At 37.9% G+C, this 23,573-nt stretch overlaps 2 protein-coding genes across 9 annotated transcripts in view; one reads left to right on the top strand and one right to left on the bottom strand.

The window, feature by feature from the left end:
* The window catches only part of LRRC28 (leucine rich repeat containing 28), a 158,029-nt gene extending 156,205 nt beyond the window's left edge, over positions 1-1,824 (bottom strand). For 2 of the 3 annotated variants that reach the window (XM_032342176.1, XM_032342178.1), the window contains exon 1: positions 1,715-1,824. The gene's annotated coding sequence lies outside the window, so the exon portion shown is untranslated. The remainder of the gene's footprint in view (positions 1-1,714) is intronic. The other variant, XM_032342177.1, reaches the window with a different exon arrangement.
* Positions 1,825-3,608: 1,784 nt separating this feature from the next.
* TTC23 (tetratricopeptide repeat domain 23) overlaps positions 3,609-23,573 on the top strand; it is a 101,722-nt gene continuing 81,757 nt past the window's right edge. The window contains exons 1-2 of one of the 6 annotated variants that reach the window (XM_032342173.1): positions 3,609-3,829; positions 22,702-22,901. In XM_032342173.1, the coding sequence (XP_032198064.1) occupies positions 22,722-22,901 (180 nt within the window). In that variant the 5' untranslated portion in view covers positions 3,609-3,829; positions 22,702-22,721. Of the gene's footprint in view, positions 4,052-9,856; positions 10,248-10,279; positions 10,450-22,701; positions 22,902-23,573 lie in introns of those variants that run through there. The other 5 variants (XM_032342172.1, XM_032342174.1, XR_004285612.1 and 2 more) reach the window with 5 other exon arrangements.

The raw sequence follows: 23,573 nt of genomic DNA, 5'->3' as shown, positions 1-23,573 counted from the left end.
AAAAGCTTTTTTAGAAAATCATACTCTTATCAGGCACTGAGAGCTCCTCACAATCTGGTCCCACGTGCCTCTCCAGCCTTATCAGGCAGCACCCTCCCTGGCTTCCCACCAAGCTCCTGGGCTTTTCTAGTCCTTTTTTCCCAGTCTCGAAATTTCAAGAGCCAAACTCTGCACACCATTTGCTTTTCTCCTTTTAGCCTGGAAAACACTACCCCATCAACTCTGAGTTTCAAAGTAAAAATCACTTCCCTATCCAAAACTCTTCTGTTATTCTTTCAGAGAAACCCATTTCTTTTATATGTAGGACTCCTTGCAATCTGTAATGGAAATATTTATTGATGTACCTGTCTATTGTCAAAATACCCAAGAGACTGTAAGCTCCTGAGGGCAGAGATCTTTGCTTTCTACACTCCAGTATACCTGCCTATGCACAGTATCTAATGCAAAGCAGACCCTCAAACAGTTGATGGGTGGAAGCAGGACATTAACACTGCAAGGTAGATATTTTTCACTCTATAATCTATGGTCATCTTGCAGATGACCTGAGTGTCAGCGATGTGCCATAAAGATCCTAATCTGTACAACTCTGCATTGCGCTAGACATTTTTACCTGTTTTATAGATATGGAAGCAGTTTCTCAGAGAGTACCTTGCCAGAATTCTAACCCAGGTGGACCAACTCCAAAGCCCATGCCCGCCTCACAAGATAGCCTTTCAGACATTTCACTGGGGGGCTGTGTTTCTCCTCTACCATCATTTTCTTAAGTAGCAGGCAAAGCTTATACAAAGCTAAGACTACAAAGCGAAACCATATCCAAAATCCACACTCCTTGTTGGGAGATCCAGAGAGAGAATTTGGTATAACCTAATCGTTTTCCTTCTGAATCCTTAGGGCTGGGAATGAGCTGCCTTTAAAACATCATTACACCCTATTAAAATGCAGTGGCTACCAAGGCAGTTTGGAAGATAAAGTGGGCGCAAATGAAATCTGAAAGCTGCTTATTATAAATAATGCTAATGGTTTCCCAAAACGCATTCATTTGGCAATATACAGCCTGTAAGAGGATGGGTAATTTTCTTACATAAATTCCCTTCACTACCTCTTATCTACGATTAAAGACAAATAGTATACTTAACTGTATTGACTGAACAGAGTCAACCGCACCTCCACAAGTTTTCTGACATGTAAACACCAATCCACTTTATTCTTGTTTAAAACAAATAAACACACCCTCCCACCTTAAGAAAATTCCACACATTTTAAGCAAGCGTGTGTAAAAGGAAAGAAGACCCTCCAACCGACTTCCGTATTTCATTCAGTAGAATACCCACTCCAATTTCCTAATGTTGGAGATTAGAGAATTAAAAACTGTACATTAAAAGCATTTGTAAAAGGTTGTTTTCTCAGTAAGTCTGAAGCAAAACACCTGCCGCTTTGCCCATGTTAACCAAACACTAACTAAGGTCATTACGGTTTGGAAGCGGCGAACCCAGAGGCAGGGATTTCGCAGACCGGGCATCGGGATTCTCCGGCCACGGAGGGCGGGGAGGGCCCGGCAGCTATGGCGACCCGAGGCCGGGACGGGCCCGCTCCGGCCAGGGAGCCCTCGCCGCTGCCCGGACGCTTCTACCGAACCCGGCGCGCTAGCCGGGGGCCGGGCCAGGGGGTGCCCTTAGCCACGCGGCCATCCGACGCGACAGGCGGCCGCACTCACCTCGGCGCCGGCGGAGCCAGCGCTCCGGGCGCAGGCGGCGCTGAACTGCGAGCCGAGGGTCTGCGGGAGGGGCGGGGTGCCGGGGGGCGGGGCGAGGTGCAGAAGGCGAGGGGCGGGGCGGGACGGGCCCGACCGCGCACCACCGAGAGTGGGGGAAGAGGGAGCAGTGGAGAGAAAGAGGGAACATCGCGATAATTCGTCCCTGTTCTCGCGGTTTCAAAACTGCACGGACGAGAAGTTCGTTTTCCAAGCGATGTGCCTATTGGCCAAGAGCGCGGCTTCCTCCAGACTGGCCCCGCCCGCCGCTCAACATTGGCTTCCGGCTCCGGCTGGAGTTTTGCGAGCATGTTTGCAGTGTTTTGCTTTGCTTATTGAGGGGGCGATCTAACGCGCTCGAACCTCAGGAATTGCCTGTAACTGAGGTGTTCTTTAAATACGTACATTCGTTCAAGCGCTCCGGCTCTCGTTCATTGTATACATTGGGGAGTTCCCACGACAATAATAACACCCGAGCGCTTACTGTGTACCAGGCAGCGTTCTAAGAGCTATGCATAATCTCATTAAACCCTCACAGCAATCTCAAGACACAGGTAGTTTGATGACACTCGCTTAACGAATGAAAAACTGAGGTCCTGTGGGTTGATGTAAGATGGCCAAGGTTAGTTATCAAGTGGTGAGCCTAAGCATGGGACTTAAGGGCTCGCTGTGCGCACAGACAGGTTTGTTCCAAAGGTGAGGCGGCTAACCTCGTCTCCTCTCTTGAAATATCCGAGGACTCTTGTGAGGAACGATCGCTTCAAAGGACAATAGCAGCTTCCTGGCGTGACTGAGTAGGCCGTCAATAAATATGTTTTCAAGACGAAAATTCCTATGTCAGCCGAAGGAGACATCAAAGGAAGAGAGCTTTATCCCGGTTAAAAAGAAAAGAATTCCAAACACTGTTAGGGATCATTTTTAAAACAACTTTATTTTTAAAATATTTTGTTAATTTGACAACTTTCTGAAATGAAGAGTTTTTGTGAACTTCCTCTCCTGAAACTGCTGCCATTCATTGTTCTTTGAAAAACTTGTTGCTGATGAACTTACCAGCGATGCATTGTCAAGCAACCTTGACTTTTTAACCAGTTTCGCGTTGGTTTATTTAATTACGGTTAGAGATGAATAATCTCAAAAGGAGAGTTATACTAAATAACACCTACTCCACAACAGGATACGAGTTATAATGAAATGCTAATTTCCTATTTATTAACCTGGTTTTCAGAAGTTACTGAAGTATATGGCATGGGGAATGTCATGTAATTCTAAGAATTTTGATACACATTGCTAAATACCTAAGAATTTGTAGTGCTTAAGAACTTTTGCTAGGCTTATAATGAGGAAACCTACAGTTTGCGTAAAAACAAAAATAGGGTGTTAAGAATAGACCCAAATAACGAGTCTGGCCCCTAATATTGCAAAGTGATCCCAAAATGATTAACAATAGGACGACAAATGTTTAAAGCATCAATGTTAGTCACGTAGTCTTCATTTCTTTAAAAAATGAAATATTATAACGCGTTAACTTAACATCTGATGTTGATCACAAAAGAAATGAATCCTCTTGCAATAACTTTCGCCCCGAAACTGACACAAAAATAGCCAAAGGATTCTCTGCGTCAGAATGGCCATTTGAATGTGTCCCTTTTCCCATTTTGCCTCACTCAAAATGCTTTAAGCTAACGATTTTGCGATCTTGACAATTTTTAACATCAACAGGCAGCGATGCCACTTTAAGAAAATTCCAAGAAAACAAAAACAAAAACGTTTTAAAATTCCCACCTCTGGCTCCCCAGGATTGGGTTGCAAACTTCGACAAAATCCTGTTCTCCACTCCCCATTGGTGCGTGCTCTATCATTCATTCTTCGCCTGGAGTTTTGTGAGGTACCAAGTTGCTTTACGGGAAAAGGCAACTATAATTTAGTAGGGAACTGCCCTGCTTTAGACTTTTTCATGGTTATTAATTTGTACAAAGAATCACAAGCTGGTACAGCGGGAACCAAACTGGCAAATCAGGCTGCGGAGACAACTGTGTAATTCGCTGGAAAAAGAAACGGAGAACCTCTCCTGCGTACGGGGTAAATTGACAAAGGATTTTACGACACAGAGATTTGAGAGTTAAAGAAACTTTTCCGGTTTTTCTGTAGTTTTAAAGGAATAAGCGTCAAAGGAGAATTTAACATACAGGCACAATCTAAGTGTGACAGGAAGAGGAGTTTTCAGAAAGTGTTTTTAGGGTGAGGTTGGAAGAATGTTGTTTCCAAATAATCAGTGGATTTTTGGATGCTAAAGGGAACAAGGTAATAAGAGTAATTATAGATTATAATATACCCTAAAAAGCTGTGGTGTGTTGTTGTTGCTTTAATACGGATTTAAAGAGACACTTAGTAATATTATTGTAATTTTTCAGTGAAATGGGTATTTTCGTATATTATACCTAGCATAATAGACAATTCATCTATCAGAAAATAGAAAAGAAATTAGAATCAGTTTTGGATCCAAATTTTGTGTATCTTTGTAGATTAGGAAATTCAGAGACAAATCTGCCAATGACTGAGGAAAACGTAATATTGTTATAGGAAGCAGAACCAGTAGGTAATTAACGTTAAGGATGAATTCTCAAAAAAGAAATCCAATATTTATATTTTCGAAATGAGATTTTCATTAAAACTAAAATATGAAAGTTCAGGAAAATCTTAATAAACAAGAATAACTTATATTTGAAATAGCAACTTAATACCTTTTTTAGGATTCAGTCCAATATGTAATTCCAAAACACAGCATCTTAAAGAATCTTTAGGTAGTAATTCAACTAACAAATATACTTAGCGGTGCATCTATATCTCTACAGGGCATAACTTATAGTAGATACGCAGTAAATATTTCTTGAATGGCTTCTGTTATATGGGGATATGAAATAATAAAATTAAGTCCCTCCAGAAGCTCATGCTCTAGCTGGGAAAATGAGGCTCAAAACATTTAAGTCAAAAGCTCTGGATGCATAGATGCTATTGTAGACCCCAGGCACTTCAAGAGTGCAGATCAGAGTGAGCTAAAATAATCAGGGGAGAGCTTCACAGTGAGCTTACAAACCAATTCAGTCTGAGCAATAGTCAAAATTTCAGTAGATCGGGAAGTGGCATCCCAGGGAGTAGATGAGCTCTTAGCAAATATGTGTAAGCCTAAAGAATAATTGCCTCAGGCTGCAGCACAGGGTTCATTTGGAGACTTTGTTTTTTTATTTGTTTAAAAAAAAAAAAAAGCAAAAAGGACATAAGTTGCATGAAGAGTCAAAATTGCCAGAATTCAAGGGGTTTGGTCATGGGTTTTCAGCAGGAGTGAGACCTAATGAAAATAGTAATGGAAAAATATTAAACTGATTATGTAAATTAAGATGGTTCCAAAACAGAGACCAGAAATGAAAGGATTAAATATTGTAAATAATGGAGTACAGATTGGTAGCAGCCTCCTAAGAGATTTTATCCACGTAACTTCCCTTTCCCATGGTGGACTAACAAATCTTGAGGCATGGCCTTGTATTCTTCTAAAGCATTGAACTTATTTTATTGTTTAGTGATACAAATACAAATTTTACTAGGTGTGGTGTTCGTGGTGGTGCAGGTAATGCAGTAAACATGATTGTTAATCACCTTGGCTCAGTTCTTGCTCCTTTTGCCTCAGGATTTAAGTGTGTTTCTTGGTTCTATTCAATTGAATTGAAGGAATTTCAACACCCCCCCAAAAAAAGACAAAAACAAAAACAAAACAACTTTATTATTGAAGGACATCATAGGAGGATGGGAGGTGTTCTTACTCGACTGTAGGCTTTCACTTGACCTGTTTCTCTGAGATGAAATTAAATTACATACACAAAGTGGGTTGCCAGCACGTACCAGATTACTTTCCTCAGTGTTGGGCAAACAAAAGGGAATCAAGGATTAGCTATTCCCCCCTCCAAAAAAGCAGAGTTCTTCAGAGACACCTAGCAGGGTGCTTGTCTCCTGCCTCAAACCTTGCTTCAAAAGATCCTAAGTTGTTGATCAGTGGTTCTTACTTAGGTGGAGCCAGAAGGAGGAAGCTTTGGTTTTGGCAGAGAACTCTGAGACAGGGTCTCCTGCTGCAGAGGACTGATGTGGTGGGCTGCAGTACTCATCAGAATCTACTCAAACATCTCTTTACTCCCCTGTATATCCTAACCATCTTTGCCGTGCAGGGAAAAAATGAAATCTTAGCACAGGGGACCTGTGTCACTTCTGGCCAGTAGTGGTGAAAAGTTCATCTACCGATTTCCAGTCTCTTGATCGGCCATGACTCCTGTTAGTTAAAGCTTGGTCAGCTCGGATGTCTGAGTCACTCTGTGAATCACACATTCCCACTCCCCAAGCCCTACTCCTAAACCAAGTGAGTCCAGTAGCATGAAGGAGTTAATATGTTACCTCATTTTAGGCCATCGAATCCTACCCACCCCACTTTTAGCAGGTTTTCTTCTGGGGACATTGGCATTTATTTTTCTTTAGTTTAAAATAAAAAAAAAAAAAATGCCCTAAGTAACTGAGTTTCAGGTATCTTGTGTATGAGGTGTTTGGAGAGAAAAATCACACCAGGAAGAGTGTTTAATTGTTCCTCCAGTAAACATTTATGAGGCCTAATAGGTGCTAGGCACTAATGCATTGAGCTATCTATTCACAGAACTATATTATTATTTTAGGATTGGTTTTCAAGAGTTGGGAGCCTCTGCCACATTATCTTTGGGAATTGGGGCCGACCTAACTTAGAAAAAACTTGTAGGAGCACTTGGGTGGCCCAGTCAGTTAAGCGCCTGCCTTTGGCTCAGGTCATGATCTCATGGGCTATGGAGTAGAGCCCTGTGTGGGGCTCACTGCTTAGGGTGAAGTCTTCTCCTCCCTCTGTCCCTCCCCTGCTTCTGCTCACTCACTCACTCGCTCGCTCTCTCTCTCCCTGTCTCCTGCTCACTCTCTCTCTCTCTCTCAAACGAATAAATAAAATCTTTTAGAAAAATAATAAAATAAATAAAAAATAAATAAAAAGTCTTGTAGTCATAGATATTTAAAAGCCAGAATTACACATAAAACTGCATTGTGGTTTTACCAAAAAACCTAAAAAAACTAAACTAAAAAAATTTAGTTTTACACAAAAAAACTAAACAAATAGTTTTTTAAGCTATTTTTAATAGCTTTAGTGAGGTATTCTTTACAGACCATAAAATTCACTCATTTTAAGGATACTACTCAATGATTTTTTTTAGAAAATTTACAAAGTTGTGCAAGCATTACCATCTTCAAATTTTAGAAAATTTCCTGCACCCTAAAAAGATTCTTTGTGCCCATTTGCAGGCGCTCCCTACTCCTACCCAAACCCAGGCAATCACTGTTGAACTTTGTGTCTATAGGTTTACCTTTTCTGGACATTTAATGTAAATGGGATCATACAATATGTGGTCTTTGCCTCTGGCTTTCACATCGCATAAAGTTGTTAAAGTTTAAAACTTGTATCAATACTTCATTACTTTTCACCGCCAAATAATATTCTGTCTTATGTACAATATACCACATTTTGTTTATCCATCCACCAGCTGATGGACATTTGGATTGCTTTTTGTTTCTAGCTATTGTCAATACTGCTTCTACTAGGATGTGTGCAAGGTTTTGTGTGATCAGGTGTTTTTGGTCTCTTGGGTATATATCTAGGCATGGAACTGCTGATTTATGTGGTAATTCTAGGTATGTTTGACTTTGTGAGGAATTACTCATTCTACAGTGAATGTACAATTTTACTTTCCATGAGCGGTGTTTGAGGGGTCCAGTTTTGTTACATCCTTGCTTCTTATTGTCTGTCTCTTGGATTATGGTTGTTCTGGTGGGTGTGAAGTAGTTCTCGTTAGAGTTTTGATTTTCATTTTCCTAATGACTAGTGATTTTGAACATTTCATGAGCTTATTGGTCATTCACATTATCTTCTTGGGTAAATTGTCTTTTCAAATCTTTTGCCTATTGTTTACCTGGGTTTTTTGTCTTATTATTGAATTGTATTTGTTACATATTTTGAATTAAAGTCCCTTGATCAAATATGTGCTATATCCGCAAATATTTGCAAATGTGTGCTCCTATTTTGAGTTGTCTTTTGACTTCTGTGATGGTGTCTTTTTTTTTTTTTTTGAAGATTTTATTTATTTATTTGACAGATAGAGATCACAAGTAGGCAGAGAAGCAGGCAGAGAGAGAGAGGAGGAAGCAGGCTCCCTGCTGAGCAGAGAGTCTGATGCGGGGCTCCATCCCAAGACCTGAGCCGAAGGCAGAGGCTTTAACCCACTGAGCCACCCAGGCGCCCCTGTGATGGTGTCTTTTGAAACAACGAAAGTTTTTAATTTTGATGAAGTCCAATTTATCTTTTTCGCTCATCAGTTGTGCCTTTGGTATTGTACATAAGAAATCTTCGTCTAACCCAAGCTCATCCATAGCCCTTTGCTTCCTAAGACCTTTAGAGTTTTAGCTCTTACTTTTAAGTCTTTGATCCAATTGGAGTTCATTTTTGCATATGGTGTGAAATAGGGTCCCAACTTTGTTATTTTGCTTGCACCTTTCCAGTGGTTCATACATAATTTGTCAAAAGGACTATTCTTTTCCCATTGCATTACCTGGTACTCTTGTCACCCAAAAAAAAAAAAAAAAAAAAAAAAAAGACCATAAATGTAAAGGCTTTTTTCTGGACTCTCAAACCTATTCCATTAAGCTGTATATCCATCCTTACGCCAGACCACACTGTTTTGATTACTGTAGCTTTGTAGTAAGTTTTGAAAATGGGGAGTGTGAGTCCTCCAGCTTTGTTCTTTTTCAAGATTGTTTTAACTATTCTAGGTCCTTTAGATTTCCGTATAAATTTAAGGTGAAATTCTGAAAAAAAAAAAAAAAAGGCAGCTGGGATTTTGATAGGGGTTATATAAAATCTATAGATCAACTTAGGGGGTATTGCAATCTTAATAATATTAAGGCTTCTAATCCATGAAGATAATGTGTCTCATTTATTCAGGTCTCCTTTGATTTCTTTCAACAATGTTATATAGTTTTCAGTGTAAAAGTTTTGTACTTCTTTTGTGAAATATATTCCTAAGTATTTTATACTTTCTGATGCAACTGTGAATGGAAATATTTTCATTTCATTTTCAGATTGATAGATATTCAGTTTTTGTTTATTTTGTATCCTGCAACCTTAATGAAATTGTTTAACAGTTTTAGTAGGATTTTGCTGTTGTTTTCATTTTGTTTTGGGGTGTGTGTGTGTGTGTGTGTGTGTGTGCATGTATGGTGTCTTCCTTAAAATTTTCTACATATAGGATCATGCCACCCAGTAATAATATTTTATTTCTTCCTTTCTAATCTGCATGCCTTTTATTTCTTTATCTTGCTTTAGTGCAGTGATCAGAATATCCATTACAGTCTTAAATACAAGTAGAGACGGCAAACATCCTTGCCTTGTTTCCAGTCTTAAAAGAGAAGCACTCAAATATTCACCATTAAGTGTGATGTCAGCATGAGGTTTTTAAGAAGTTTTTATTAGCCCTTTATCAGGTTAAGGAAGTTTTTTCATAAGTAGGTTTTGGATTTTGCCAAATGTTTTTTCTGCATTTATTAAAATGATTATGCAATTTTGCCCTCTCTTCTAGTAATATAGTGTATTGCATTAATGATTTCAGATGTTAAACTGACTTTACATTCATGGGATAAATCCCCCTTGGCCATAATGTATAATCCCTTTGTTATGTTGCTAGATTTGGTTTTCTAATATTTTGTAGCGGACTTTTTGTGTTTATAATCTTAAGGATATTGGTTTATTGTTTTATTACGTCTTTGTCCAGCTTTGCTGTCAAGATCATACTGGCCTCTCAGAATGAGTTGAAAGGGACTCCCTCCTCTATTTTTAGATAGAATTTGTAAAAGATTCATATTTCTTCTTTAAAGGTTTAGTAGGATTTACCACTGAAGCCATCTTGGCCTGGGCTTAGCTTCATGTAAATATTTTATATTAAACTATTTACTTGTTATAGTAAATATTTTTATTTACTTTTAATTCGGTTTTGGTATTTTGTATCCTTCTAGGATGTTTTTCCATCTCATGGCTTTTTGATGCCTCAGCTTACCTATGGGCAAAGTTGCTTTTTAACAAGTACACTCTCATACAGTCATAATGGTTGTTATTTCCCAGGAGCCACTGACCTGGGGGTCCTGCCCCTCCCTCAAGCTTCCCTACATCCCCCAACAAGTCAGCACCTAATGGTTAACATCTGTAACAGCAGGGGAACTTCTGATCCTAGATCCAGCATAGTTGCCATCTAGATAGACTGGTTGGTCCTCCTCCTATACCAGTTATTAAATTTTTGAACATCACCTCTTGGAGACGGAAGACTGAGACCCCACTTCAGATTTGTTCCTCCTATTTTGATCTGAGATTGATCATGTGCTTCAGCACTCCATTGGACAGGTCTGGCAGAATTCATCAGTTGATTGGATATGTCTGACTGACAGTTGTGGGCACTGATAGAGAGGCCTGGGAAGCTTTCCCCAAGGCTGGCGGGGAGAGGGTACTGTGTGGGGCCTGGGCTGATTTCTAATGAAAATTTAACCCCCAGCTATGGCTATTACAAAGAAAAGAAAAGTAGCTGATGATAAACATGTAGCTCCAAGTAAGTGGAAGGAAGACTATGTCTGTGCTAACATGTTATTATAAGATCCAATACACATTGAAAGTGACACATATTTAAAAGCAAGGTCATGGGTTCAAACATTTCCAGAAGCCAGGCAGGGGAACGTGATTCATTTAATCAGCTCAGAGATGCACCTTTTGGTGTTTAAACATCTCTGAAATTGGAATGCATGTTACAGTTTATGGCGAATCTTTGTGTAATAACAGTGTGTTGTTCTATTCTTATTGGTTATAAAAGACTGGTATATCTGATAATCCTATAAAAGTGATGGTAATTTAGGTTAGATTAAATTTAGGAAATGAGTGCCAAGGGGCATGGGCTGGGAAAACCACATCCCTTTATGTCAGCCTCTCACTTTGAAAGGAGAGGCGTGGATCCTTAAAATAAGAAAAAGGCAACACAGGAGCAAGGACAGGTGGCAACTTTGTTGCCTCCCTGTCCCGGAGCTATAGGGAGTGATAGCAGCTGACACCTTGCTGCTAAGGTTCTTGCCATTCCCCTCTCGCTGATGTTGCCTGAGATGACATAGGCCCAGTGTGGAAGGTGTTCTGAGTTTTCCTAGGAAGCCAGAAATCCCAAAAGCTAGATCTTAACATGTATGTGAAAACTTCTAATTTTAAAATAATGGTTTAATTTTTTTTTTTTTCACTTTCACTCTCTGGCTGAAAATTAAAGACAAAAAAAGTATGTGCAAAGTAGAACCAGCCTGTGAGTACTTGAATTATAACTGTTGCTTTAAGGATTTAATATTAGAGGCAATGTGAGAAAAACCACTTTTTAGACTTAAGCCAAAAAAGAAAGAAAAATCAGCTCAATTTCAAAGTTTAGCACTAGGTTCAAGGCCCAGAATAGCAAATATTACAGAACGTATTACTTACGTAGCTTCTAAAATTTCCTCTCTGCCTCCCCTAAGTAGAAGATAAAGTGTGGTTAAATCTGTCAAAGGTGTTACTTTTCCTGGTTATAAAAGCATATGATTAGTTTTTTAAATGCAGGCTTAGGTTTCCAAAGCAAGAGTATTTGCTTCCCAGTGCTAAAGATGGGTCAGTGAAAGTCGGGACGATGTGGTGGGAAACCACCAAATTATTAGAAGACCCGGGTCCTGATTCTGCCTGTGTGTCATTGGACAAGTCACTTGGTTTCTGTCAGCTTCATTGTCCTCAGTTATAAAATAGGGATAATCATAACTTCCTCCGTATCTCCCATGGCTGTGGTAAGGGCCACAGAAGATAAAATATGGGAAAGCATAAAGTGTTACATAATCATCAGTTGCGATGGTATTTTTGGTATTGCCCAAATCACATGAGTAGCTGGACCAGCACACAGACTTGAATCTTGGATTCCCCCTCCCAATCTCCTGCTCTTTTTGTAGACCACACCACTTACTGAAATGATCAAATCATCAACCAGTGGGATGAACAGATGAAAAGGCTTAAGTCAAGAGCTTGTTAGAAAAAAAGCCAGCCATTATCTTGGCATCCAAGATAGCATGGAGTCTCTGTACAGCGGGGTTTCAGCAAAGCTTAGACGTTGAACCTATGGCTTGGTCTTTCATGTTTTTGAAGGGCTACCCAGGAATGAGTTTTGCTGGGACTGATGGACTGAGTTTTGCTTTCTCACACACTGGCCTTCAGCTAGTTTCTTTCCTCTCTCATGTTTTCAGTCTCTGTTATTTCATGAAGGAGAGAAAAGCTCCCACTTTCTTCCTTCTTGGTGAAACTATAAAGCTCTCTTTTGGATTATTAAGGAGTGGCCACACTTTACCTTGATAACTATGTCCAGTCTAACCTCTTCAACACTCACCTCTAGCCATCTCAAATCCCATTTGTATGTAGACATGGAGTAAGTCACTAATCTTTTTAAAAAGGAAAGGAAAAAATGTGACCTTTAAAAAGATGTCACTCAGAACTAGTGGTATATTCTTAACTTCTTTTTTGTTTTTTAAATTTTTTAAGTAGGTTCTACACCCAACATGGGGCTTGAACTCATGACCCTGAGATCAAGTGTCACATACTCTACTGACTGAGCCAACCAGGTGACCCAGCATATTTCTAACTTCTAAGTTGGAGATTCTTATATAAATTTTCTCCCACAGCCTCAAATTCAATCTGGCTGAAAGCAAATTGATTATCTTATCAAAATGACCATTTTCCTTTACTGACTACTTCTGTCCATGGCATCACAGTGTTTTAGGGATGAGTAAACTTTTTCTGTAAAGGGCGAGACAGTATGTGTTTCTTTAGGCTTTGAGAACGATAAGGTTTCTGTCACAGATACTCACCTCACCTGTTGTAGTACAAAAGTGGCTGTAGATAATATATAAATTATTGTGTTGTGTTCTAATAAAGCTTTATTTATAAAAACAAACAGTGGACAGCACTTGGCCCATGCCACAGTGTGCCAAAGCCTATCTAGAGTTCCTGGATGAAAATGTCAGAGTCAGTCTTGACTTCCTCCCTTCTTTAATTTTTACATCGAAGCAGTTCTCAAGCTGTCATAATTATTTCTTTCAGTAATTCTTCTTATCCTTCCCTTCAGTTCCCTTCTCACTTCCACTGTGCCCCTGAATTCATTCTGTGCAATATTCAGTGATTCGTTTGACTGGTGGTAAGAGTTGGCTACAGAACCATACCCACTTACTGAAGAGGGTACCAGAATTTCTAGGGAGAAGTTTTAAGAAGGATATAGAATATTCTAATCTTACTTTTAGAGAAAATGCCTACTTTGTCAGAATATAAACTATAGAAAGTAAAACCTGATGAAATCTTTTTAGATGGTAGGTCATGGTTAAAAATGGTTGTCAGACATTGCTCAAATTTAGAATTTCCCAAGATTATGCAGTGTTTACAATTGATGATGCGTAATGTGATATTAGGTGGAACACAGACCAACTTTTAAAATATTAATACTTATGTTTTTATTTTACACTTGATCTTAGCCAAAAGGCTGAGAAGCAATCTTGTGTTTTTATTTTAATGTGTATCCGAGAAAATACGACATCAAACCCATAATATCACTGATTATTTATTAGGGTAAAGCCGAAGTAATATTTAGGTTTTTAAAAAGTTAGTCTTAAGGAAAAAGTTAATATTGTAGGCACAATACAGATACGCTAACAGTTATCAAGATGGTAGGAGACCATCTAAAGTTTGAAAATCAGTGGCCACTTTGCTTCCTGTGGTTCCCATTACATTCGGCTATCAATTAACAGATCAGTCTCAGCATTTTCATTTCTCTTTCTTGAAAAAACCTTCAGGGGCTCATCACTATCTGCCAAATAAAGTCAATCAAACTCTTAGCCTAAAATCGACGTCTTCTAAACCTGGCTCCAGCCTTCCAGGTCTCCTCTATCTCCTTGCTTCCCAAACTGGGCTCAAAAAGCACCAGTTGCGGGGCGCCTGGGTGGCTCAGCGGGTTAAAGCCTCTGCTTTCTGCTCAGGTCATGATCTCAGGGTCCTGGGATCGAGCCCCACATCAGGCTTTCTGCTCAGCAGGGAGCCTGCTTCCCTCTCTCTCTCTCTGCCTGCCTCTCTGCCTATTTATGATCTCTCTCTCTCTGTCAAATAAATAAATAAAATCTTTAAAAAAAAAAAAAAAGTAGGGCGCCTGGGTGGCTCAGTGGGTTAATAAAGCCTGTGCCTTCGACTCAGGTCATGATCTCAGGGTCCTGGGATGGAGCCCCGCATCGGGCTCTCTGCTCAGCAGGGAGTCTACTTCCCTCTCTCTCTCTGCCTGCCTCTCTGCCTACTTGTGATCTCTCTCTCTCTGTCAAATAAATAAATAAAATCTTAAAAAAAAAAAAAAAAGTACCAGTTGCATAAGATTTAAGGAGTATTTCAGAAAAGAGGATTTTGTGGTCCAAAAAGTTAGGGGCAATGTTGTGTACTATAATCCCTCTGAGGTATATTCACAAGGAATTATATGACATTAAAGCCTTTGAGAAGACTTGAGGTAATAAAACTTGTCCATGTTTATGGTAGAACCCTCCTTTTGTGGAACCAGTGTTTGTGTTTACCAACTTAGTTGATCATCTTTGTCAATAACCCTCTCTTGTAGATGGTGCATTAATGTCTTGTGGGTCTTGTGTACTAGAGGGGTTGGTTTGGAACATGCTGTTCTGTATCCATGTCCCCAACCCCAGATACAAACCAACCACCCACAGCTAGCTAGAGCCCCATTTCACCTTGCTCTTCTGCCTTTGCTAATTATTCACTCTACTTGGGGTGCTTTCTCCTCTCTGTCCTTGTTCTCAAAAGCTTTTCAACCAAGCAACCTGATTTCCCATAACAGTAATGGTTCTTATTTCTGAAGTCTTACCACTTTCCACTCTTCCAGCCTTTCTTACCACCCAGTATCAGTAACATGGTAGTTGTGTACAGGATCTTTTTTTTTCCTGCTAGATTTTACATTTCTTGGAGTTACTGTTTTCCACGTAGTGCACTGCTCATAGTAGGAATTCAATAAATATTTAATGAATGAATGACAGTAGGGTGAAATTTGAGATACCTTATCTGTAGTAAATAATAGAACTGGAGTTTGAAGGATCTACATGGGGAGAGAGACAAATGGGGAAGGATATCTGAAAGCCTGATTAGATAGATAGATCGATATAGGTCCATATCGATCTATATAAATATATCTATATCTGTATAGATTGATATAGATCTATATCGATCTATATATACCTATATCTCTATCTATAGATACACACACACATTTGGAAACAGCTTTATTTATATACAAGAGTGTACAATCTGATAAATCTTCGCTTATGTATAAAGCCATGAAACTACCACCACAATCAAGATAATAACATCACTATTGCCCCAAAATGTTTCTTCATTTTCAAATGATTCTTTGAGATCTCTACATCCTCCTCCTCCCTGTATCTTCTCCTCAATCCCCCTCACCACCAGCCCAGTCCAAGACAACCACTGATCTGCTTTTGGTCATTATGCGTTGGTTTGCATTTTCTGGAATTTCATATGAAGGGAGCCACATAGTATGCAGTCTCTTCCTTCTGGCTTCTTGTAACTGAACCAATTCATGTTATAACATATCTGTTTCTTTTTATTGCTGAGTATTATTGCAATATATAACTATACCACAGTTTGCTTATCCATTTACCAACGGATGGACATTTGAGTTGTTTCTGGTGTTTGGCTATAAAAAATAAAACTCCTATGAATATTTGTGCATAAGTTCTTCCATGAACATATTGTTTCATTTCTCATGTTAACATCTAGGAGTTAAATGAATCATGGGCGAGGGGAATGTTTAGCTTATTAAGAAACTGCCACGTTGGGGCGCCTGACTGGCTTGTCACTAGGACATGAGACTCTTGATCTTGGGGTTGTAAGTTGAGAACCCACATTGGGTGTAGAGATTACTTTAAAAAAAATAAAATCTTTACAAAAAAGAGACTGCCAGGTGTTTTTTTCCAAAGTGATTGTAGCATTTTGCATTCCCACCGATAGTGTGTGCGAGTTAACGTTCCACCTACGTAAGTATCATCAGTCTTTCCAATCTTAGCCATTCTGATTGGTGCAAGTAATATCTCATTGTGGCTTTCCCTTGTATTTCCCTAATGACTAATGATGTTGAGCATTCTTTTCATGTGCCTATTTGTCATTGATATATTTTCTTTGATGATGTGTTAAAATATTTTGCCTGTGTTTGTAGTGAGCTGTTTGTTTTCTCATATTTAAGTTTTGAGAGTCCTTTACGGATTCAAGGTACAAGTCCTTTATTAGCTACATAGTTTGCAAATACTTTCTTGGAGCCTGTGGCTTGTCTTTTCATTCTCTTAACAGTTTCTTTTGAAAAACAAAGTTTTCAATTTTGATGAAGTCCTATTTGTCCCTTTGTTCTTTTTTATGATTCTTTTGTATCATATTTAGGAAATCTTGACTTAATCCAGGGTCACAGAGATTTTCATATAGAGATCTATGTTCCATTTTGAGTTCATTCTTGTGTATGGTGTGAGGTAAGGATCAAAGATTTTTGTTTGTTTTATTTTTATACATAAATATCCAGTTGTTCTTTTTTTTTTTTTTTTGTAATTTCAGAGGTAGAGTTTAGTGATTCATCAGCTGCATATAACCCAGTGCTCATTCCATCAAGTGCCCTCCTTCATGCCCATTACCCAGTTATCCCCACCTTCCTCCCCTCCAGCTACCCTCAGTTTGTTTCCTATCATTAAAAGTCTCTTATTGTTTGTCTCCCTCTCTGGTTTCGTCGTCTTTTATTTTTCCTTCCCTTCTCCTATGATCTTCTGTTTTGTTTCTTATATTCCACATATGAGTGAGATCATATAATAATTGTTTTTCTCACATTGACTTATTTCACTTAGCATAATACCCCCTGGTTCTATCCACATTGTTGCAAATGGCAAGATTTCAAGTTTTTAATGGCTGGGTAATATTCCATTGTATATAGATACGACATTTATCCATTCATCTGTCCATGGACATCTGGGTTCTTTCCAATATTTAGTTGTTCTAACAACATCTGTTGAACAGACTGTTCTTCCCTGAATTGCCTTAGCAATTTTGTTAGTGATCGGTTGTTTATATATGCTGAGGTCATTTCTCAACTCTCCATTCTGTTTCATTGATCTGTTTGTCTATCTTGACGGCAATACCAAACTGTCTTTCTTGATAGCCTCATCTTATGATGGATCTTGATGAAAAGTCGTGTTCATCCTTTAACTGTATTCTTCCTTTACAAAGTCATTTTGGGTGCCTCAAGTCCTTTGCATTTTCATATGAACTTTAGAAAAAGTTTGCCAATTTCTATAAAGCAAAAACCCTTATGGGATGCCTGGGTGGCTCAATTGGTTAAGCCGCTCCCTTTGGCTTGGGTCATGATCCCAGGGTCCCGGGATTGAGTTCCACTTCAGGCTCCTTGCTCAGTGGGGAGCCTGCTTCTCTCTCTGCCTCTGCCTGCTACTTTGCCAGCTTGTGCTCTTTCTACCTCTCTGTCTCTGACTAAATAAATAAATAAATAAAATCTTAAAAAAAAAAAAAACAAGAACAAAACATTCAGGGACTTAGATCTGAATAGCTTTAAGTCTATCTATCAATAATTTGGGGAAAATTGACATCTTAACAATATTGGGTTTTCCAACCCATGTTACATAGTATATGTTTAAGTCTCCTTTAATATCTCTCAGCTATATTTTGTAGTTTTAATTGTACAAGTCCCATTCCCTTTTTTGGAAGATTTATATCTATTTCATTTTTTAAATTAACATATAACGTATTATTTGTTGCAGGGGTACAGGTGTGTGATTCATCAGTCTTACACAATTCACAGCCCTCTTCATATTTTTGACGCTATTGTTCACAGCATCTTATTTTATTTGATTATCCACTGCTAAAATATGTAAATGCAATTTTGATATAGTGTTTTTGTATCCTACAACCTTGTTAAACGTATTTATTCTAGGAGATTTTTTCCTGCGTATTCCATCAGATTTTCTACATAGATAAACTGTCTTGCGTAAAGGCAGTTTTACCTCTTCTTTCCGATTTGGTTCCCTTTTATTTGTTTTTCTTGATTGATTGCACTAGCAGGCACCTTTAGTACCATGTTAAATCAAAATATTGAGAGTGAGCCTCCTTGTTTTGTTTCTGATCTTAGGGAGAGAGCATTCTGTCTTCACCAAAAACTGTAGGATTTTCTTAGATGGATACCCTTTATCAGGTTGAGACAGTACAATTTTATTCCTACTTAGCTAAGATTTTTTTTTTTTTAATTAGAAATGGATAATAGATGTTTGTCAAGTTCTTTTGGGATGTTCATCAAAATGATCATGCAGTTTTTCTTTTGTAGGTTACTGATATCATGAATTATATTGACTGCTTTGTGAGTGTTAAACCAGTTTTGCATTCCTGAGATATACTCTACTTGGTCATGATGATTTTCTCTTTCACATATTACTAGGTTTAATTTGCTAAATTTTCTTTTAATTTTTGCATCTACATTCCTGAGGAATATTGATCTGCAATTTTCTTTTCTTATTTCTTCTTGTTTTGGAATTAGGGTCTCATAGAATGAGTTAGGAAATATTCTCTTTTTCAATTTTCTGGATTGTATGAAACTGGTATTATGTCTTCCTTAAATATCTGGTAGAATTCACTAGTGAAGCCCTTTAGGCCTGGAGTTGTTTTTCTTTTTTCTTTTTCTTTTTTTGGAGGGAAGGTTTTAAAAATACAAATTCAGTTTCTTTAATAAATATAGTGCTATTCAGGTATCTGTTTCTTCTTGAGTGAGCTTTAGTATTTTGTATCTTTAAAAGAATTTGTCCATTCATCTAAGTTGTCAAATGTATTGGCATAAAATTTTCATAACATTCCTGTATTAAACATACAATATTTATAGGCTCTATAGTGGTGCCATCGCTCTCATTCCTGATATTGGTGATTTGTGTCTTCGCTCCTTCTTTTCTGATTAGTCCAGGTAGATATTTAATCAATGTGATTGGTCTCAAAGAACCAAATTTTGGTTTCATTGCTTTTTCTGTCTTGTTTTTTCTATGTTTATTTCATGGATTTGTGAGACGAGCTTTATTATTTACTTTATGCTTTCCTTCTGTTTACCTTGAACTTACTTTGCTCTTTTTTTTTTCTAGTTGCCGAAGGTAAAAGCTAAGGTCATGATTTGAGAACTTTCTACTTTTCTTATATATGCCTTTAATGTAAAAATTCCTCCATAAGGATTGCTTTAGTGACATTCCCAAATTCTTATGTGTTGTGTTTATATTCATTCAGTTAAAACTACTTTCAAATTTCTTTTTTGATTTCTTCTTTAAACCATTGTTGGATTTTTTTTTTTTTTTTTAAGAAGCATGTTGTTTAGTTTCCAAATACTTGAGCATTTTCCAGGTATCTTTCTGTTATTGACCTAAAATTTAATCCCATTGTAGTCATACAATATATTTTGTGTGTCTTAAATCCTCATAAATTTACTGAAACTTTTTTTATGACCCAGAAGATAACCTGTCTTAGTTAATGTCTATGTGCACTTGAAAAGAGTGTTATTCTACTCTCCTTGAGTAGAGTGTTCTAGTAAATGTCAAATCAAGTTGGTTGATGATGTAGTTCATGTCTTATGTCTCCTTAACTGACTTTCTGCATATTTGGTGTGCCAATTATTAAAAGCAAGGTATTTAAATCTCAGACTGTAATTGAGGATTTGTCTATTTCTCCTTGCAATTCCATCAGTTTGGGGTGTCCTATTTCAAAACTGTTATTAAGTTTATAAATGCTTAGAATGATTATGTCTTCATGACTGATTGACCTTTTATAACTATAAAATGACCTTTTTTTCTGATAATATTCTTGGCTGTACAATTTACTTTGATATTAATAGAGACAATCCAACTTTGTTTTTGACTAATTTTAGTATATAATTTTCCATCATTTAACCTTTAATCTAATTGTCTTTCTCTATTTGAAATGAATTTCTTATAGACAACATACAGTTGGGTTTTACATTTTTATCCAGTCTGTCGATATCTATCTCCTATTGTGGGGTGTTTAGACCATTTACATTTAATGTGATTGCTGATATAGTTAGAGTTAAGCCTGTCATCTTGCTATTTATTTTCTATTTGTCCCATATGTTCTTTTTTCTCTTTCCCTACTTTTTTCTAGTTTCTACTGGATTGTTTTTATGAGTCCTTTTATCTCCTTTGCTGGCTTATTACCTAAAATTCTTTATTTGGTTATTTTATTGGTTACTTGGGGCTTATACTATACAACTTTGACTAGGTCTACCTTCAATTAATATTATACCACTCCACATAGAGTGTAAGAATTTGATAATTCCATTCCTTCCTTCCTAGCCTTTATGCTACTGTTATACATTTCACTTATACATATGTTACAAGTCCCACAGTACATTATTTTTTGTTAAAAAAAGTTGATTAGGGGTTATGGACATTGGGGAGGGTGTGTGCTTTGGTGAGTGCTGTGAAGTGTGTAAACCTGGTGATTCACAGACCTGTACCCCTGGGGATAAAAATATATGTTTATAAAAAATAAAAAAATTAAAAAAAAATAAAGAGGGAAAAAATTTATCTTAAAAAAAGTTGATTATCTTTTAAAGAGATTTAAGTAATATGAAAATAGTCTTACATATTTGCCCATGTAAGTATCATTCCCATTGTCTTCATTCCTTTGTGTAGATCTAGATTTCCATTTGCTACCATGTTCCTTCCTTCTGAAAGACTTCCTTTAATAGTTCTTGGAGAACATTGGAGTGCAAATCTGCTGATGATTAATTCTTTCAGGTTTTGGTTTTGAAAGATCTCTATTCACTGGTGCAGATTTTAGCTTGACAACTTTTTTTCTTTCCATACTGTAAGTATGTTGTTTTACTCCCTTCTCATGTGCTTTTTGTCCCCCAAGAAATCTGCTGTCATCCATATATTTATTTTTTCATACTAATACGTTTTCCTTCTATGTTTAAGATTTTTCTCTTTACCTTGGTTTTAAGGAATTTGGTTATGCTGTGTTTTGGTGTAGTTTTCTCTGTTTCTTGTGTGTAATGCTCATTGAGCTTCTTGGGTCTCCAGATTCTTGCTTTTCCTAAAAAGTCTGGAAATTTGGGGGCTGTTATTTCTTCAAATATTTTTTCTGTCCCTGCTACAGTCTGCTTTCCCATAGAGACTGAAATTATATATATTAGGCAATTTGAAGTTGTTTCATAGCTTATAATTTTTTAGATCGTTTCTATTGCTAAATCTACAAGTTCAGTCATTTTTTCTTCTGTAATATCTAATCTGTCATTAATCCCATCTAGTCTATTTTTCATCTCGTAATTTTCATATCTAGAAGTTGAATTTCAGCCTTTTAAAATATTTTCTGTGTCTCCACTTAACTGTTTAAACATATGGAATACAGTCATAATAACTACTTTAATACTCTTTTCTACTAATTTAACATCTGTGTCAATTCTGGGTTTTGAGTGATTCATTATTGTTCTCATTATGGCCCAGGTTTGCCTATCCCTTTGCATGCCTAGTAATCTTTGATTAGATGTCAAATTTTGTGAATTTTACCTTGTTGCATGCTAGCTATTTGTGTGTCCTATACATCCTTGAGTTTTGTCTTCTGGGGCAGTTAAGTTATTTAGAAATAGGCTGATCCTTCTAAGTCTTATTGTTATGCTTTGTTAGGTGAGTCTAAGCAGTGCTCAGTCTAGGGATAGTAATTTCACACTACGGAAACAAAACCTCTCTGAGTGCTTTACCCAATGCATTATGAATTATGAGTTTTCCAGTCTGTTTGGTGGGAACAGGCATTGCCGGCCCTGTATGAATGCCAGACACTGTTCCTTTCAATATTACTAGAAGGATTCTTTTCCCAGACTCAAATATTTTTCTTATACACATGCCGATCAGTATTTTCTCTCCATGTTGTAAGGATCCCTCTGCTAATCACAGGATCCTCTCTCAGTGCATCTCTAGCCTTTCCAGTAATCTATCCTATGAACTCTAGCTACCTATTCTCCCCATGTCCTCAGCTCTAGTTTCTCAACTCAGAGAGTCTCGTGGTTACTTCTGTGTTTCTGCTCCTTGTATGTCCTAGAAACTTTCTCAAAGCAATAAGCTGGGGTAATCATGGGTCTCACTTTGTTTCTTTTTTCCATAATCACATCTGATATCCTATCTCTTGAAAACCATTGTTCCATAATGTCTTTGTCTGTGTGTGTGTGTGTGTGTGTGTGTGTGTGTGTGTGTGTGTTGGTTCGTTGGCTATTTCAGGCAAGAGAATGAATCTTGTCCCTATTGCCCCATCTTGACTAGAAGTGAAAGTTATTAAATAATAATAACTTATTATTAATTAGCTATTCCTTATTAAAGTCATTGTTTCACTGCTTCAAACTCAGTTGGGTTTCAGGGGATATAATCTGGGTTCTTTGAGAGTTGTTTGGGCTTGCTTGATTTCTCCTATATATACATATATAAAATACATGTATAAATATGTATATTTTAATGAACAAGGAATGTTTGGTTTAGTTAAAATTGGAAATCAGCCTGATAGTTTTGCTAAGAAGTTAGTACTACTTATCAGGATCTTTTTGGATGGAGTACTACTAATTTCAAAGAACTCATGGGTAGAGTGTTGGAATTTTCCTAGATTTAGCATCAGTTTCGAAAAATGCATATTTGTCTAAGTAAGTATGGAAATTACCACTTAACATCCTTATTTTCTTATTTAGAGGACAATGTATATAAAAATATGCAAGAATCAAAGGAAACGCTCATATCTAATCACCTAGACGAAATTGTTGCTGCTGTCAGCATAACGCCTGGAAAGAAGATCCAAAACAAGCTGCCTCAGACAGCGCTATTCCAACCTCCTCGAGAGAAACTCCACCATTGTGAAGAGAAAGCGAAGTCCTATTCTAGCTGTCACGAAGTAAGGACCCTTCCTTTTCTATGCATGCACTCAGGTAACTGATGAGAGTTTAGGTTACATTTTTAGCTTCAGGAGTTTGGTACAAGAGAGTATATGGAGTAACGAGCGGGTGTAGCCCTCCAGGCTCCAGGCACAGGGCTTGGCACAGTCAGCATTATACTTGCTGAATGAATGACAAATGAGCAAACAGGTTTACCCTGACCTTCAGCGAGTGTATACTAGACCAACTGGTTGTAGGTTTGACCTCCTGGAGTCTCTTTCCACCGGCGCGTACATAGTTCCTGAGCTCCCCCTAGTGCCGGGTTTAGGCACTGCACCAGAACACAAAGGTGGAACTTGTACAGAGCTTAACAATTCTTACTTTCTTGATCTTCTTGTTTTCCACATACGTCGTTCCCATTCTGTCCTCAGAGTTTTGCTCATTCACTCGCTCATTCAGTATGCATTTCTCTACGACCACTTACGTGGCGGGTCCTGTGTGGGGTTGAGCGTGTGGCTCTTGATTTTGGCTCCGGGTCCCAGGATGGAGCCCCGCCCTTCTAGCTCCTTGCTCAGCCAGGAGTCGGCTGGAGAGTCTCTCTCTCTCCTGCTGCTCCTCCCCACTCAAATAAATAAATAAGTCTTTAAAAATAACAACCCCAGCAAGGAATTTTAAGAGCCTGAACTACAACA

The sequence above is a fragment of the Mustela erminea genome, chromosome 5, assembly GCF_009829155.1.
Source record: "Mustela erminea isolate mMusErm1 chromosome 5, mMusErm1.Pri, whole genome shotgun sequence".
Lineage (NCBI taxonomy): Eukaryota > Metazoa > Chordata > Mammalia > Carnivora > Mustelidae > Mustela > Mustela erminea.
The sequence above is the reverse complement of the archived record's forward strand: the minus strand, read 5'-3'. Positions and strand labels throughout refer to the sequence as shown.